Here is a 19,295-nt window from a genome sequence, read left to right as displayed (position 1 = left end):
ATACCATGATAACACTAGTGAAAGGGAAACAGAAGTAGCTCTATCACTTTCAGGCAAAACTGACTTCAGAACAAGAAAAATTACCACGGAGAAAGAGAGGCTTACATTATTACATTATTACATTATTACATAAGGGTCAATCTCCAAGGAAACAATCTTTAACGTGTATGCACCTATCAACAGAGCATTCAAGATATTGGTCCTTCCTAATTTGAGATATAGATTGAACACAATCCCAATCAAAATCCTGGCAAGTGGTACTGTAGATATTAACAAACTTTCTGAAGTTTATATGGAAAGGCAAAAAACCCAGAATAGTGAACACAGCACTGAAGAACGACAAAATCAGAGGACCAATACTACTTGAATTCAAAATTTACTATAAAGCTATTGTATTTATACTTGATAAAAGCTGGAAGCAACCAAGATGCCCCTCCATAAGACACAGCTTGAGATAAACCATGGTATATCCATCCATACAATGGAATATTATTCAGCAATAAAAATAAATGAGATGTCAAGCCACCAAGAGACACAGAGGAACAGTAAATGTGTATTTCTAAGAAGCCACTCTGAAAAGCTGTGTATATACTGTATGATTCCAACTATATGGCATTTTGGAAAAGGCAAAACTGTAGAGATAATAAAGAGATCAGTGGTTGCCAGGGGCTCACAGGAGGGGTTAGGGTCAAATAGGTGAAGCATAATGGATTCTTATGGTGGTGAAACTAACCTTTATGATTCTGTAATGGTGGACACATAATATTACGTATTTTTCAAGACCTTTCTAGCTGTATAATACAAAGGATTATCTCTAAAGTAAGCTATGGACTTGACTTAATAAAAATAACATTGGTTCATCAATTGTTACAAATGTATCCCACTAATGCAAGATGTTAATGATACGGGATAGTGTGCAGAGAGGGGATAAATAGGAATTCTCTATGCTCTCAGCTCAATTTTTCAGTAGGCCTGAAGCTGCTATAAGTAAATGAAGTCTATTCATTTTTTTAAAGTTAATTTATTCCTATTTCTTCACATCCTTATCTCACCTATGTAGAGTTCTAGTTTACTTTGGAAATGCTGGCCAAGCAGGAATATGTAGCATCTTGCTTCCTTAGTAACACAATTTTTAAAGCATGTAAAATATTTCTCAATCTTAGTATCATCTTAATAAATTTAAAATTGAATCTGTGACACATCCAAATAATACACCTAACCCAGCTGAAAAACTCCATCTTTAAACTTGTTTTTAGCCTTAAGAGTTTATGGAGGAAAGTAGACAAGCAAATAAAGGAAAATTTTTCTAAATATTTTTGTACACGTGCATCAATGTGAAGATATTGGGCAAAAAATTCCAAATGTCTAGTTTTAAATTTTTATTGACCAGTTAATATATCCTATTAAGTTGCAACTATCCAACTATAATATTAGTATGAATTAGATTAGAATATCTTCTAGGTTTTTTAAGTTTTAATTCCAGTATAGTTAACATACAGTGTTACATTAGTTTCAGGTGTACACAGTGATTTAGCAATTCCATACGTCACCCAGTGCTCATCATGACAAGTGCACTCCCTTATCCCTATCACCTATTTCACCCAGCCGCCCACCCACCTCCCCTCTGGTAACCATCAGTTTGTTCTCTATAATTAAGAGTCTGGTTCTTGGCTTCTCTCTCTCTCTTTCTTTACCCCCTTGTTCATTTGTTTCATTTCTTAAATTCCACATAGGAGTGAAATCATATGGTATGTGTCTGTATCTGATTAAATTCACTCAGCATTATACTCTCTAGCTCCATCCATGTCATTGCAAATGGCAGGATTTAATTTTTTTATGAGTACTATTCCATTGTATGTGTATACCACTTCTTTATCCAGTCATCCAGACACTTGAACTGCTTCCCTATCTTGGCTATTGTAAATAATGCTTCTGTAAGCATAAGGGTACAGATATCCCTTTGAGGTAGTGTTTTTGTATTTTTTTGGATCAATACCTATTAGTTCAATTGATGGATCAAAAGGTAGTTCTATTTTTAACTTTTTGAGGAACCTCCATACTGTTTTCCACAGTGGCCGCATCAGTATGCATTTCCACTAAGAGTACATAAGTGTTCCTTTTACTCTACATCCTTGCCAACGTCTGTTCTTTCTTGTGTTGTTGAGTTTAGCCATTCTAACAGGTGTGAAGTGATATCTTATTGTAGTTTTGATTTGCATTTCCCGATAAGTAATGATGAGCGTCTTTTCATATGTCTGTTGACCATCTATATGTCTTCTTTGGAGAAATGTCTGTTCATGTCTTCTGCCCATTTGTTTTTTGGGTGTTGAGTTTTATAAGTTCTTTATATATTTTGAATACTAACCCTTTATCAGATGTCATTTGCAGATGTCTTCTCCCATTCCATAGGTTGCCTTGTAGCTTTGTTGATTTCTTCCTTTGCTGTGCAGAAGCTTTTTATTTCGACATGGTCCCAATAGTTTACTTTTGCCTTTGTTTCCCTTACTTCAGAGGACCAATCTACAAAAGTTGCTACAAAAAGTTGCTACAGCCAATGTCAGAGAAGTTACTACCTGCCTATGTTTTAGTTAGTTTCTGCCCATCCTTCTAGGATTTTTATGGTTTCAGACCTCACATTTAGGTCTCTAATCCATTTTGGTTTTGTGTATGGTGTAAGAAAGTGGTCCAGTTTCTTCCTTTTGTGTGTTGCTTTCCAGTTTTCCTACAACATTTGTTGAAGAGACTGTCTTTTTCCCATTGGATATACGTTCCTGCTTTGTCAGAGATTAGTTTACTTATAATTATGGGTTAAATTCTGGGTTTTCTATTCTGTTCTATTGCTCTATGTGTCTATTTTGGTGCCAGTACCATACTGTTTTGATTACTACAGCTTTGTAACATAACTTGAAATCTGGATTTGTGATACCTCCAGTTTTGCTTTTCTTTTTCAAGATTGCTTTGGCTATTCTGGGTCTTTTGTGGTTCTATACAATTTTTAGGATTAATTGTTCTAGTTCTGTGAAAAATGCTGTTTAGTATTTTGATAGGGATGGCATTGAATTTGTAGATTGCTTTGGGTAGTATAGACATTTAAACAATATTTCTTCTATTAATCTATGAGCATGGGATGTCTTTCCATTTCTTTGTATTGTTTTCAGTTTTTTAATCAGTGTTTTATAGTTTTCAGAGTACAGTTCTTTCACCTCTTTTGGTAGGTTTGTTCCTAGGTCTCTTATTAATTTTGGTGTAATTGTAAGTGAGAATGTTTTCTTAATTTTCTTTTCATGCTCCTTCATTATTAGTGTATAGAAATGCAACAGATTTCTATACATTGATTTTGTCCTTTGACTTTACTGAATTTGCTTATCAGTTTTAGTGGTTTTTTGGTAGTCTTTTGAGTTTCCCATAGATAGTATCGCACCATCTGCAGATAGTGAAAGTTTTACTTCTTCCTCATGGAGTTGGATGCCTTTTATTTCCTTTTGTTGTCTGATTGCTGTGGTTAGGACTTCTAGTACCATTTCAAATATAAGTGGTGACAGTGGACATACTTGTCTTGTTCCCGACCTTCGAGGAGAAGGTCTCACTTTTTCCCCATTAAGGATGATGTTAGTTGTGGGTTTTTCACATATGGTCTTTGTCTTCATTATGTTGAAGTGTGTTCCCTCTAAACCTACTTTGTTGAGGGTTTTATCATGAGTGGATGGTGTACTTTGTCATGATTTTTCTGCTTCTATTGAAATGATCATATGGTACTTATCCTTTCTCTTATTGATGTGACGTATGATGTCAATATATTTTCAAATGTTGAACTGCCTTTGCAACCCAGGAATAAATTCCACTTGATTGCAATGTATGATTTTTTTAAGGTATTGTTAACTTTGGTTTGCTAGTACTTTGTTGAGGATTTTTACATCTGGGTTCATCAGATATTGGCCTGTATTCTCTTATTTTGTACCGTCTTTATCTGTCTTTAATGCTGGCTTTGTAGAATTAATCTGAAAGTTTTCCTTCCTTTTCTAGTTTTTGGAACAGTTTGAGAAGAATAGGTATTAACTCTTCTTTAAATGTTTGGTAGAACTCACCCAAATCTTGTTTTTAGTTTTGTATTATCATGTAAATCTTTAAATTCTTTTATTAAAAATCATGGGCATTTTATATTTGTCATAACTCAAATAAGAACTTTATTTTTATTTAAAGCCATATGTTATTTTTATTCATATTTGCTATAAATTACATTTGGTTAATATCAGTCAGCTATCTTTCTTCCTTGCCACTGACATCTGGTTCAATTTTAACATACCTCTGTGAACAAAATGTCAAATTATTTGTTTCCAATTTTGGTTGATCTTTTGGTCCTCTGCCAATTTACTAAGTCTGTTAGCCTTCCTATTAAAATTAAAACAAATTCTTACTATTGTGGCTATTCTGAGGTAGATGGACCAGGCTTACCGTAGAGTTAATTCTTATTTTTCATTGCTTATGCATGATGATACAGAGATGTGAACTATGTATATCTCCAAATATGAAGACAAGAAAGTCTTAGTCCCTTTTTCCAAATATTTGGTTCTAATTTTGCATTATGAAATTCTAATGTCATAACTATTAATTCCCTAAAAATTGCATAAAATTCTGGCCTTTGTGCCTTCATTTCTTTTGATTGTAGTTTCCAGCAAATTTTTTCAAAGATGGGTGACAAAGCTCAAATGCTCTAAAAGAAACCATATTTCTGGCATGATATGTATTGGTTGCTTTTTGAGAAAATTAGAAGTCACTAAACAACATTTATTTAGTATGTTAGCAGTGACCAGCGCATATCATCATTGCTGTATTCTATGTATGGGGAGCTGAGGCCCAGAATGGTTAACTGGCTGGCCCAGGGTCAGTAGATAAGAAGTAGTGGACGATTTGAATGCTAGGGAATGTAACTAAAAGCTAATTGTGCTAAGCTTAGTTTTTTTTAAGTCAACTAACAGAAAGCAAATTTCCAAAAAGTCCTTTAGATCTGAAGTGAAGTCTCCTCAAAGGCAGAGGGTAACAGGTATCTGTCATGACCTCCCCTTTGCTGCTTTCATTCCCAGCCTACAGGGAACGAGCCCAGCACCAGAGGCTTGAAGAGTTTTCATTGGCATGTGGGCTAAGCGTCCTTGGAACTGCTCTAGTTTAATACCTAAACTTTCCTGCCAATGTCAGCATCCGGCCTTGTCAACACTTCTTTTTCCATTTGTGAATACGATAGTTAAAGCTTTCACCTCTCCTTTTCTAGAAGTATTTCATATTTAGCACTTGGAAGTTTAGAAATTTTCTACATCTGAAGAAATACATTTCAACTAAGAATCTTTATTACTTATTTAAAAAGTTTAACTTTGAAAATGTATATAAACATATACATGTTTTTTCCTATAGGGCCTCTGATCCTCCGGCAAAACCATAGGGCTGTGAGTGAGGTTTAAGGTAACAAAGTGATTTCACCAGTGGGGCAATGTGGTGCCAAAAGAGTGTTTAAAAGTGAAAACAAAACAAAATAAACAAATGAAGAAAGTAAGCTAAAATTTAGATCAAAAACACAAGGTTTATAAATACATTTTAAAACATTTAGAATAAAAGAAGTCCCTTTGTGTTTGCTGGAAGAGCAAATATAAAGTGTTGTTTTGTTTTGCTCTTTTATGACCACGTGGCAGTTCTCAGGCTGGATGTGGGTAGATCTTTAGATGAGCATGTCGACGGGTTCTGTGTAGATTATTATAATTGTAAGTTACACCACTGTCTATCAGGCAAAATACTTGAATTCATTATTTTGCATTTACATCTTAGTAAAATTAAACATGATTCCAAGGAATAGAAACATTGTTCATAAAGGTTTTATTTATTAGAAAGGTGACATCATCCCAAACAATTTAATTCTAGCTGGTTTATTGTTCAGTAAATGTCTGTCATTCAAGATGGGCCTTTCTTGGCAATGCTGGTCTACTGACCTGACTCACGTTTCCTGTATGTGGGTACATTCAGCCTTAGTGACAAAGCTTTATTACTTTGAACCTAAATGTCCACTGTAAGAATACAGATCTCTCCTTAGTGTTTGCTTTTATAATAACCACTGTTGGGTAAAATGTATTACCACCACAGATCCAACTCTCAGGGTCTAAGAGTTTACCTCTTCAGGTGAAGAGGTAAATGACGAGGTGGCATGGGGCAATTTGGTGGGAGGAAGACATATTGTAGAAAGTTACAATGAGTCTTACAACCGACCGTTGGCCAGGATAGTCTAAATACGCGGTTAAGATGTGTGGGAGAAAGTTTATACCAGAGAGCGGGGAAATTGCGGAGGTAAAAGAGACTAGGAGCTCACCAAAGCAAAAAGGATTTCAGTGCAGAGCCTGTTGTGAAAGGTGACCCCAAGCTATGGGTTGTAATTCAATTAGAGAGGCCACCATGCTGTTTGAAATTCGGTCCTGGCTGCTGAGATTCCACTCCTAAGACTTACACCCACGTGTGTCCCACACCGCTCAGCAGCCTACTTTTCAACACTCTGCTTCATTGTCCCAACAGCCGAGAGGCGTGAATGTGGGCCCCAGATGAGTCTGTTTTCTTCTGTGTTTGTCTTGAATGTGGTGAACGCCTCCTTTGACTCAGATGCGAAACTTGTTAAACACGTGTGTTTGTGGTTTGTCTTGGAATAATTCAGAAAGTGCCACTACAATTTTTGGTGAGGAAAATTTTTGTGCCACTTAATTTCATTCAGAGTATGTGGTATTTCTTTTTAAAACTTAATATACTTGTAATAGCTCATTCTGCAAACGAAAATATTCCCCCCTCAGGATGCATGTGTGTATAGATATCTTATGAAGCTGCAGGAAGTAAAAAAGAAATAAGATTTTTTTTCTTGCAACAGAAAACTCATAAATATTAATGTAATGGTACTATCGAGTTATCTGCTGTGTGGCAGATACTTTCTATAAACAAATGATGTCTTAGGAACTAGGCTTTTAGCCTTCAAAGTCTTTAGAGATGAATAAAATGTCAAATTCAAATGTAGACTACTGTAAATAGAGTCCAGAAATGCATTTTTAGGTCTCTCCTTTGGCCTAAAATTGTTTAACCTCCAAACTGCTCATAATAAGCCAAAGGAGAAATTTTGAGAAATCCCACAACTGTTCCATTTTCCCCTGTGTCAAGAGAGGAAATTCATTTCCATTCAGAATACTTAATAAAGATAAATCACATGCAAGGCTCTGAGCTAGGTAGGCACCAGAGGATAGAGCTATAGAATAAGAAAGACTGTCAAGTTAAAAAAGTGGTTCTCAACCAGGGGCAGTTTTGCTCCCCGGGGATACGGGGCAATGTCTACAAGCATTTCAGGTTTTCCCACCTTGGGGGTTGGGAGTACTGTTGGAATCCAGTAAGTAGTGGTCAGGGACGCTACAGTGCAAAGAACAGCCCCCCACAGCAAAGCTTTATTTCGTGCCAGATTTCCCTAGTAACAAAGTTGAGGAACCCTGGCTTAGAATGTCAACGAAGCCAGTGGTACTTCAGGATTTAAATAACAGTGAATTCTACATAAATTCAAACAGATGGACAACTTACCTTTGAGTGAATTTCCCCCTTAACTTAAGCAAAGCTCTTCTTTTCCTATTAGTTTTGTGGTTTCATCAGAATCCTGCTCTATGAGCAGTTCTAGAGTTTAAAAATAAGTTTCACGGGGGGGGGGGGGTAAGTTATATAAATGCAGACATGACAAAGCAAATGAATACCAAGGAAGCACCATCCATCCCATCTTAAACAAGTTGTATTTCAAGTAATGGAAGCATGCAAAGATCAAGCTCTTTATGAGTGTTCTTTTATTTGACCCCCTATTAGGACTGAATATTTGGTCATTACAACTGTAGTTGCTAAAATAGGCATCTGTTTGGAGTCTAAGATGGGGAATATATCCTTCCACAGTAAAACAAACTGGTTTAGAGCAGATTATTGAATGCCTTTTATATCACAGACATTCATGTGTAGTGGTAGAGAAACATGTTACTTAATTTTCCCTTCCAGCTGAGGGGGATGCTCAACCTGGAATGTAGCAGAGGAAAAATCAATCCACTGAATTCCAAAAAGAGTGAGATCCAATCAAAGTTAACCAGAGGACCAGAAAGAGCAACTTTGAAAAGTTGGAAGGAAACTGATGTTCTTGAATGATGAGAATTTTGTCATTGTGCCACCCATAAATGAGAATCTGTGCCTTAGTGGGCAGTGAAGCCAGACAATGTCAGTACAGCAGGTTGAATAGGTTGAAGGACCAGATAGAAAGACAAGCATCTACAGCAGGATGACCTAGGGAGAAGGAGGGATGATGCACTCTGGAAATATAGGGACTACTTCCAGACTCCTGCTTTGCAAAGCTAAGAGCAGATTCTGGAGGGACTGAGCCAGAGCCAACATCCAGTGGAATGTGTTGCTTGACCTGGAATGGGGCTGCCTCAGGAGGATGTGTGTTCCATATCACTGGAGGGATTAAAGTTCAGGAGTGTTGCCCCCTAGGATCCTAATATTGAAAGAGAGGATAGAATGAATGGTCCTAAAAGGAACCTTGTTCTATTGGGAATTCTGAGCATGAAGGTAAAGGTTATTGTTCATACAAGGGCCTAATATACTTACTTATTCATCTGTCTCAAGGCTATATCACCAACTCTAACTGCCCCATTTTTTCACAATGGATTGGGTATCACCATCATTAGAATAGCACCACAAGGGGCGCCTGGGTGGCTCAGTGGGTTAAGCCGCTGCCTTCAGCTCAGGTCATGATCTCAGGGTCCTGGGATCGAGTCCCACATTGGGCTCTCTGCTCAGCAGAGAGCCTGCTTCCCTTCCTCTCTCTCTGCCTGCCTCTTTTGTGATTTCTCTCTGTCAAATAAATAAATCTTTAAAAAAAAAAAAATGAGTTCTTTAAAAAAAAAAAAAAAAAGAATAGCACCACAAGTATTTTGTGTTTGAAGGAGTCTGATGGTGGGACCTCAGGTTAGTAGTTTATCATTAGTTGTCACTATAATCCTGCGGCCCTGTTTTTGAAAGTTGAATGACTCAACGGTGTTGTGTAACCTAAGACTAGAGGAAACAATAGGGAATAGTCCTGGGACACAATATATCACTGCTTTTATGGAAAAAGAACAGATGATAGCCACACGATAAATGTAATACTAAAGATAGTCAAAACAATGGAAATATAATTTTGTTCAGAGCTATAAAAAAGTATGCTGCTATGTCTCAGTACATGAAGCCTGTGGAAAGTTCCAGGGTGTTTATTTTCTAGATGTAGGCTAACGGGTCTTCTTACCCACTGAATTCAAACCATCGATGGACCAGGTCAAGAAGGATGAATGAAATTAGGAGAATTGATGAGCTGAGGGTTGTTGTGATTTTGTTTCCTCTACAACTTGAACTTGGGCTTTAAGAATTTGGTGTCCAAGAATTTTGTGGTACAATTCCAGTATCTTTGCAGAGATATTTTTGGAGCATGCCACATTGTTCTGCAGGAAGAGAATGCATTCTGTCCCCACATGCTCTTATAGAATCATTATTCATTTAACAAAATGTGGTGGTCTTTTCAACTAGCAAGTTTAGTTCTATAATTAAAATGGACTAAAAGTGTTCTGGGGTGTATCTAGAAAAATATTTTGTATATATCATACATAATATTTTCTAGAAATCTCCCATGGTGGATCCAACAGTAGATGAAGGCTTTTCCAGTTTGTATTTTGTGTGGGCTTTGAAGTCTATATATGTGTATGTGTTTTAAGGGAATGTTGGAAGTCAGCAAAACATAACATCAGTTATAAAATTATTCCCTTCACTTCCAAGTTATCTGTGCAATATTCACAGTGAGGAAGAATTGATTAAAAAAGCAGATATTTGAGGGGTACCTGGGTGGCTCAGTGGGTTTAGCCTCTGCCTTCAGTTCAGGTCATGATCCCCGTGGCCTGGGATTGAGCCCCGAATTGGGTTCTCTGCTCCGTGGGGAGCCTGCTTCCCCCTCTCTCTCTGCCTGCCTCTCTGCCTATTTGTGATCTCTCTGTCGAGTAAATACAATCTTAAAAAAAAAAGCAGATATTTGAGAAAAGCCTCCATATGTCTTAGTACCATGATAATTGTTTAGTTTATCAACAATTCTTGAGTGTTGCCAATGCCAGGTACAGACATGAAAGATACTGTTTTAACTTTGAGTGCTCACCAAGTTAGTCATTAATTTGCGCTAGTGAGGGAGATAAACGAGATAGCATGACACAGGGCACAAGATAAGTGAGGTGACAGATGGGTGGGGAGCTCTCTGGAAGGGCTGAGAACTGAGTATAGCTTGAGGGCACTGCACACGACTCAGCTAAGTGGAAGGGGGTGGAGGGGAAGGTGTCAGAGAGCAGCGTGTGCAAAAAGCAGCATGAGCAGCCCTAGTTTTCTTCTTCAGTGTCGTCCACTTACCGAAGAAAATAAGATGACCATAAACTTGATTTTTGTCAGTTTGAATGGTGGCAAACCACTGGGACATCGTTCCAAAAGGGATTTTCTTTTCATACACTTTGCAAAATTGGGGTCAGAGAAGGGATATTCCAGGAAGCTCTTACCCAACTGCCTTTCCTCCTGCAACTCTCAGTAGCTTTTTCACAAGCCTTGGACCCAGGGTAGCTCACAGGTGGGGGAAGCTCTTCCTTCAGTAGTCAGCATTGCTCTGGGAGTTATTTGGTTACATTTTCACAAATGTCTCATCTCTTTCTACCAACAAACCCTGCTCTTTGAGCTGCATGGTGGGTTTCCACTTCTTTCCCTTTTTTGTGTGTGCCCAAATAGGAAAACTGATGGAAACTCTTCAAGATTGGAACATACTTTTTTTTTTTTTTTTTTAACTTACTAACTTACTCCCAAATAGCATCTTCCCTGTAGTTTTAATAGGAAGACTGGGACAGATATTGAAAGGGTAATTCAGTGTTCCTCTCAAATTTAACCTTACATTGACAATGCTCATATTTAACCTGTAAATGCTCAGTTGGTAAAAGTATTAAGCTTCAAGAGTTGTTCATAATGGATTCCTGTAACCACGTTTCTTTTTTGGTTCAAATAACTAGAAGAAAATAAGGGACATAAATGACTTGTTTTATGTGAAAATTGTCTTTCATATGCAGTCCACAAAAGCAAAATGTTGGACATTTTAGTACATAGGAATCGTTAATGAAAAGAGTGATTTCTGTTTTCTGTTGGCATTTTATTTTTTTGTGCATGCTGCTCTTCTCTGAATTTTTCCTTAAAAGCCATCTTCTTGTGCAAGTTTCTCAGTTTGCCATATCCTTAGCCACCATAGTCCCTCAGGAAGAAAAATAAATGGACTCCATTCAAACTAAGGATAATAGGAGCAAGTATGCTCTCATGAAAGTCCTAGTCTCAAGCAAGAGAAAAGAAAAGTAGGATGATAAAGAAAAAAAAAGAGTTTAAGATTTGGAACCTTATGGTGTGGGTTCAGTTTCTCATTCTAGCACTTTCTACCCCAGGCAAATTGATTAACTAGTGACCTTCACTTGGCTTTCCTGTAAAAGGATGTGATGTATAATACCTGTTCTGATACACACCTATCCATCTACCTGCCTCATTAGAGGTTCCCTTAGCATTGAAATATGTAAAAGAAACTTGAAACCAAATATGATTTACAAATACTAGTTGTTATGGCAACAACTTTTCAATGTACAAAATATGACTCTATGAAGTTATGTTTCCTATCCAGTACTTAGCATGACAGGCATTCACTAAATGAGAATACGCTTTCCTTCTTCCTCAGCTTTTCTTTCAAGGCTGCTTCTGTCCCCTTTGTCCCCAGTTACCATGAGGATTTCCTGCTCTTCTGCACGCTTTGGTTCATTGGTGCTTAATTATTCTTCCTTCATGTACAGGCTTAGAGAGGCAGCTGGTCCCCAGCCAACATCAGTAACCCCCTTCTTATTTTGGACATCTGATTATATGCATATTCTTGTTTTAAATTTCTGTGTGATTAGAACGTACATGGGTAGATATTAGTTTTATATCCTGTAATAACTTGTTTATAGCCGTGGAATCTATTGGGATGCAAATGTTTATAGTTTTGTGAATAACAACGTGTATCGTATTCGTTTTACAAACAACTTTAATTCAGCACTCTACTTTTTACTGATGTGTTTTCTCACAAAACAACATTAAGCAGTTATTTTCAATTTGTAAAATAATAGTACTTTTTTTTTTTTTAAGATTTTATTTATTTATTTGACAGATAGAGATCACAAGTAGGGAGAGAGGCAGGCAGAGAGAGAGAGAGGAGGAAGCAGGCTCCCTGCCAAGCAGAGAGCCCGATGCGGGGCTCGATCCCAGGACCCTGGGATCATGACCTGAGTGAAAGGCAGAGGCTTTAACCCACTGAGCCACCCAGGCTCCCCTTAAAATTTATTTAGTACTCACCATGTGTCAAGGCTTCAGAGAAATTAAATTATTTAGTCTTCACTACCCTGTGAGATATTATTTACCCATTTTACAGATAGGGGAAACAAACCATAGAAAGGGGATCAGGAGGCAGGATGTCATCACAGACATGCAGGGCCTCTTTCCAGAATGCCTGAGTTAATTCTACTTCCCCTATTATTATCTGCGCATTCATAGATAAATTAGTTATTCTTAATGTGCTTTAGTTTTCTCATCTATAAAATGGGGAAATAATAACATATCCCTCATAATGCTGTGAGAATTGAACACTGTCTTTCCCCCAAATGCAATTTTAGTTTCTCTGAACTATTTCAAAAGTCTGTGTGATTTATTTTGCTTTTCTTTCTTTCCATCATTAGCAGTAGCATTTCCAATGATATAGTTCTCCCAGACAAAGTGCTATTCGGTGATTTGCTGCCTTACATTTCAGCATTCAGTGAACACCATGGAATCCAAGACAGGCTCCATCATATTAATTTTTACAGCCTAAGGAACTTTAGTGTCCCTCTGAGAAAATGACTTCAAACGAAACCCAGTTTTCAAATTTATTTCATTTTGGCCAAAACTATAACAAGCACTTTCAGCACACTCAAAGTGTTAAGTCCCAAGTGGCAAGCTTTTACTGTACACATTGTTTTTTATTATAGCTTTACTTGGTTTGAATGTTCGTTTCCTTTTCCAAGCTCATAGATGCATCGAACAGCTAAAGATAGAACATAAAGTTCTTTTATTGCCCGTGAAATTGCCCTGGCTTGGAGTCAGAAACAACTTTATCAAAATCCTAAGAATAAGCGCAATCAAATGTTGCATGTGATTTCAGTGCCTTTAAAAGAGTCTTTGTCATTGAGAAAATGAGCCTGGATAAATATTGATTGTTTTTCTGAAGCACGTTGCCCCATTTCCAGAGCCCGCGGTAACTCAGTCTGCTCTCGTGTGTCCTGACAGGCACCAGCATATTCACGGTCTATGAGGCTGCGTCCCAGGAAGGCTGGGTGTTCCTCATGTACAGAGCCATTGACAGCTTCCCGCGATGGCGGTCCTACTTCTACTTCATCACGCTTATCTTCTTCCTGGCCTGGCTTGTGAAGGTACCTCCGAAACTCATCCTAATGAAATCTGTGTTTTGCAGCCGTTTCTGCATATCTCTTGTTTGTTTTCTGTTACTCCCCACTTCCTCATCCCCAGTCTTTAGTAAACGTGGTTTGGGATCTTTCTTTCAGAATGTTTTCATCGCTGTCATCATTGAAACATTTGCAGAGATCAGGGTACAGTTTCAACAGATGTGGGGATCGAGGAGCAGTACGACGTCAACGGCCACCACCCAGGTACTGACCGTTTTGGGGGCCTGATGTCCTTTCCCACTAGAACATGGACATATCCGGCCTCACCCTCAGTGGGCCTTGAGGGAACTTAGGAAAGCCCTCTGAGAAAGGCCTTCTAGGTCACGCCCACGGAGGGAGCTATTAAAAAATGCTGGAGCAAGGGCGAAAGCCCAGACCAACCAGAACAGCTTTTCTGGGTGATAGGGTGGATTTGATATAAAACCAAGATTGTCACCACATTTACTATATACTTTTGATTTGACTTGGCCATTTTAAGTCTTCAGAAGGCTTGCAGATAAAAATGGAAACTGTAGAATTTCCCATTTTTATAAGTATTTATTCATGTAATTGAAAACCAAGATAATGGCCTGTATGTATAGGATTAGAATTATTTGGGGAATGGAAGGTTTATTTCATTCAGAACGAACCAGTCCCAACATGGTAAATTATGAAGAAGATCCCATAATGCCTACTTGTGATTTTTGAGGAATTGCTACATACTCAGAAGGACGCTCCTATGCTCCCAAGAAACTGGGAGTGCCCTAGAATTTAATTATAGGTAACAGGGCAGTTATTACATAGAAGGACAGTCCAGATCCAATGTTTTTGTTTTTAATTTTGGTTTGGTTTGTGTGCGTTTTGTGGGGAGGGTTCTGTTTTTGTGTTTAGAAAGAGGAAGGGAAGGTTTATATATCTTAGTCTAGTTTGAATCTTTATAAAAGAGAGAGAAAAAAATTCCTGAATCAAGAATGGAATGATTTTAGTGCTTGTGACTATTATTTTAATTTTCGTTTTTAAGAGAACTTTAATATAACTTTGTAAATAGTTTAATATGACTTTGTAAATAGTGGTCTGTGGACAAAGGTATTTGTGAAAGACCCAAGGTAAAAATTTTACTTTGAAAACCTTCAAATGGAGCTTTTATTAACTATATGCTAAAAATGCTGTTAAACTTGCTGATATTTGAAAAAGCTCTATGCAGCATCTTTATGGTGTTGTGAAAGTTTAAATCGTCTGGCTAACTCATAATGAATGAAATAGTATTAATATTATTCAATTTTGGCAAGCAACTATTCAAACTTTCATGAAAGATTTTTAAAAGATTTTTTAAAGTTATGTAAGTTATGCCACAGATGACATTTGTAAAAACGCACACACACACACACATCTAGTTTTTATTTCTTCTGTCATCCCCTCTAGTGAAGTGTGAGAAATAATAAAGTTCCAGGTCCATTCTGGCATGTCCTTTAAGTCAGGTGACAACCTCTGGAAGGTATGTTTTCTGCTATAGACATTGAGAACCGAATGGAGTATAGATCTATGAACTCGGCACAGAATTTACATTCCATGTTCCTGAGAGATGACCTAAAATATCCTTAAAACCACATCATGCTTATTAAGTAGCTCTTATTTATAAAGCCACAGCTGGAAAAGTAGTGTTTGGAAGCTCCACCAAATCAGCCTGCAGTTCTAACAGAAAGTGAAATGTGAAGGGGACATTCAGCAAACGTGCAAAATGGTTTTGATGCAAAATTATACTTAATCAGGAGGAAGAAGTAGGTAATTCAGAGGTAATGCGTCTAGGTATTCAGCAGAGGTAATCACCGAGAATCGTGAAACACCTTCATTAAGAAAAATGCTGTGGCTGAGGACCCGGTTGCTAGGCAACCGGAGCTCCAGCCGCAGCCTCGGTGGGCCCGCTCTCCCGCTGCCTGGCAACAGGCCCCGCCCAGCGCCTCGCCAACCACTAGGCGAGTGGCCCAGGGGCTTTTGTGTCTGAGGAAAGGAGGGGGGCATCACTTCCTGAGATGCTGTTACGTCTGTGACATCTGACAGACCGCTGTGCGCAAGAGCTTCTCCTTGAATAGTTTAAAAAAACACCAAGGCTTTAGTTTCTAATTGTCATAAAACAGGTAGGCCTTGAGGAAATGAAACAAAGATGGTGGTCGTATTGCAGAGCACACAGCTTTTCAGAAATGGCGGCGCTTCCGCCCGTCTTCTACCTGTGGAGCGTTCGCAGCTGTGCTGTGTTAAGTCAGCCTCACAGAAGAGCCAAGGGGGTCCCCAGGCTTCGTGGACTTGTTGGTGTCTTGGGGTCCATTGACTTTTCCAAGAGGGCTGTGTGTTTAGAGAGAAAATTACACATATTAACAGGATAAGGGACGGGCTTTCTGATATCTCAGGCAGTTTAAGAGGAATTGGCTCTCACAGGGACTGTTCGGAGGCAGAAGAGAACCAGTGCCGAGAACTGGGCATTTTTTATTATTATTATTTTTTTACTAACAAAGTAACCTGCCTTCGACCCACAGCATCGAAACACATTGCAGAAAAAAATTAATGCCAAAGGACCTGTGGGAACTATAATACAACATGTGACAGGAAAACAAAGAGAAAATGAAGTGGAAAATTTCAGAGTAGTAATCATTAGTTTGCCTGAGCTCTGATGGGGACGGTGGCTTTCGTACCTGCATAATTATTAGCCATGGGTCACTGTTGCACATGCTCAGTTAGCTGTTGGGTTCAAGGCCAAGAGACTCATTCTTCTGTGATTCATGAGTCCACAGTAGGATTACCCGTGCCACACGTGCACAGGGATATCGCCCCCGAGCTGGATGTTGGGAGGCACAGATGTGCTAGTAGAAAACGTCCTGGACTTGGCATCTCTTTAGCCTAGACCTTTATTCTCATTGCTCAGGTGCTTCCCTGCAGACATCTGTCACCAGTCATGTAGTCTTCCCATCTACACTCATCCATGGTGGGGTTGAGCTAATTTCACCTTGCCTGGAGAAGGACTAAAACAACTGTTCAATTTTAGGGCCACTAAGTCTACGTTTTTGTTGTGTGTGCTGATAAGAGACTCAAGGCAGACTCTGGAAATCAATATGTGTTGAACTGTATATTAATAATACTCATTATGGTCCTCTAGGGTCAGATTGAGGGATTTGGAGGGGACAATTGGCTGCTCAGGACCTGAGCCCCGAGGATTCCTGGCTTTGAATATCCTGTTGTCTACCTCACATTACTGTTACACTAACCAATCTAAATGTTGGCTTCTAATTCAGGGGGATAAGGAGAAATTGGACATCGAACATGTCTGCGTTTTATACAAAGAAGTGACCTTGAGAGAACATTTTTCCTAACAATTAAGTTGATGCATTTGATTTTGGGTCAACTGGAAAAAAATAATTTAACAGAGAAAATGAGTCTGCTACGGATCAAAGCAAATATATGCCCCAGGGATCCTTTGTGCCATGATAAGAGCGTAGAAGACGCATGTACAGAAGATTTTTAGCGAGTGACTGACAGGATTGCTTTTGTCTTTGCTCTTTAAAAGGAGACACCCAGAATTTTGACAGGAACTTTAAAAAGTTTGCATTTCAACCAAAGTATGAATTCTCAGAATGAGCCTTTTCATGGAGAGGTGCTGGATCCTACCGCTAAGAGCTCCTTTCAAAATTCAGTCTAAAGGGAATCAGAATCCTGTACCTAGTACCTGAGAAAAACTATTTGTAATTGGTGTCTTGGATCAAAGAATCTTTGGGCAAATAGGCACCTCCAATTTGTCATTTAAAAATATTTATATGGTATATATGGACAGACGGTGGCTACACGTGCAGTAAGCCCAGCATAATATAAATCAGGATGATGCGTCATGGAATAATTAAACTGGGCATATGTGTAACAGTATTTTGTAGAATGTCCTATAGTAGGGGGTCTCCGTATATGTTGGAAAGTGTGGAAAAGTGGCATACTTGGCAAAGAGCCCCCAGTGCAGTCTTTGAAAAGTATTGATTCTAGGACACATGAACATCTGGTACACCATTTTTCTGAATGGATCTTTGTAGGTTGGCATTGTTAGGAATTCTCAGTTTAACCATTAAAAATGTTTTCTAATTTAAAAAAAAAATATTAAGGTCTATGAATTTTGGCAGTTTTCCCTCACCATCTCACTTATTTCATAGAGGGCAAGTTTTCTTTCTGCAAATGATCTACACCCTCTGCTCCCAGGAATCTTAGGCATGGGATCTTTGCATTATCTCATATTTCCATCAATAATTATCCTTTTGAACACAGACTTACGTGAGGGCATGAATAAGTATGGCAAAGAAAACATTTACTTATGTGTGTGAAACTGTGGTCTTGGACAGGAATAAACCTAGCTTATAGTTAGTGACTTGGAAAAATAAATATCCTTAATTCCACCTTATCTCACTACCAACCACACCCTGGGTGTGTGGATGGCCCCCTCCACACACAAAAGGAATTGGAAAGAAAATATACTAGCAGGAAAATATGTATAAGTGGGAACTCTCTTCCAGCTGGGTGTAATAATGATGGATGAATAATTTTGGAGGGAGTAGAGTATGCAGTAAGATAGGCATCCAACAATCCAGCTATCCAGTTCAATGACTATTAGATTTTGGTATCCTGTATCATTCTGAATTTCGTCACTTATGTATTTTAAGGCACAAGAAACTACTTTTGCCTTCATAAATTTGTACATAAAATTTTTGCTGAGCAGATTAATTTGGCCCAATTAAAATAATTTCACAGCCTCTACTAAGTGATATGTCAGTCTTTCACCATTAAAATAACCAGTCTCCTTCCCTGTGCCACATGCCCACTTCTTCTGCTATTTCTCCCGAGAATATTTTTCTGTTGGCTCAGTGAGGAATGTCCACTCAATAAAGTTAAAAATTCACCACTCCCAGTCAAAAACACACCAGACATAATGCTTGGGAATTCTAATTTGTATTTCCCCCCCTAGGTCTAATATGTAATAATCAATCACCAATATCATGGGGATAAAATACCTCCTTTCAAGTCTCGTTGAGAGGACTATTTGGGCAATTATATGCAAAGCATGTGCGAAGCAGAAGGGACCTGATGCATGGGAAATAATAAATGCAGGCTAGCGACGGCCATTGTTCTTGTTATGATTATTATTCACTTAAGTTTTCGGTGTTCCAATGAACATAATTGGAATGACTCATGTTCTAAGTATAAATCCATAAAAAGACAAATCTTTGATAACATGAAAACTGTAGAAGCTGGAGACATAAAGTAGGAGTTCGCAGTGTTCCGTATTAAGTGCCTCTGACTCATCTCCCTCTTTGTCTTGAAGATGTTTCATGAAGACGCTGCTGGTGGCTGGCAGCTGGTAGCTGTGGATGTCAACAAGCCCCAGGGACGCGCCCCAGCCTGCCTCCAGGTGCTGTACATACCGTTTTTAAAACTCACCCAGCAAAAACGTCCGTGACTTCTATTTTGTGCAAGGAGTCCCATTTAATACCCACCTGAGTATTAAAGTCCACTGCTCTCCAAACTGTAGGTCTGCCTGAGTTTATGGTCCTGGAGTGAGGGACAGTAGTTGACTCCATTCTGCATTCCCAGGACCTACCTTTTATATATATATCTATATATATAGATATATAGATATTTTTTGATACGCAGCAGGGATTTGGTCAATTTCAAGTGAATGAAGGCACACAAGTAATA

The 19,295-nt window shown here is 38.4% G+C and overlaps 1 protein-coding gene across 4 annotated transcripts in view; it reads left to right on the top strand.

Annotated features, from left to right (window-relative positions):
• NALCN (sodium leak channel, non-selective) overlaps nucleotides 1–19,295 on the top strand; it is a 319,112-nt gene that overhangs the window by 96,402 nt on the left and 203,415 nt on the right. For all 4 annotated transcript variants that reach the window (XM_045978577.1, XM_045978576.1, XM_045978575.1 and 1 more), the window contains exons 8-10: nucleotides 13,420–13,562; nucleotides 13,695–13,799; nucleotides 18,922–19,008. In XM_045978577.1, the coding sequence (XP_045834533.1) occupies nucleotides 13,420–13,562; nucleotides 13,695–13,799; nucleotides 18,922–19,008 (335 nt within the window). The remainder of the gene's footprint in view (nucleotides 1–13,419; nucleotides 13,563–13,694; nucleotides 13,800–18,921; nucleotides 19,009–19,295) is intronic.

This window comes from Meles meles, chromosome 14, assembly GCF_922984935.1.
Source record: "Meles meles chromosome 14, mMelMel3.1 paternal haplotype, whole genome shotgun sequence".
NCBI classification, from domain to species: Eukaryota; Metazoa; Chordata; class Mammalia; order Carnivora; family Mustelidae; genus Meles; species Meles meles.
The sequence above is the reverse complement of the archived record's forward strand: the minus strand, read 5'-3'. Positions and strand labels throughout refer to the sequence as shown.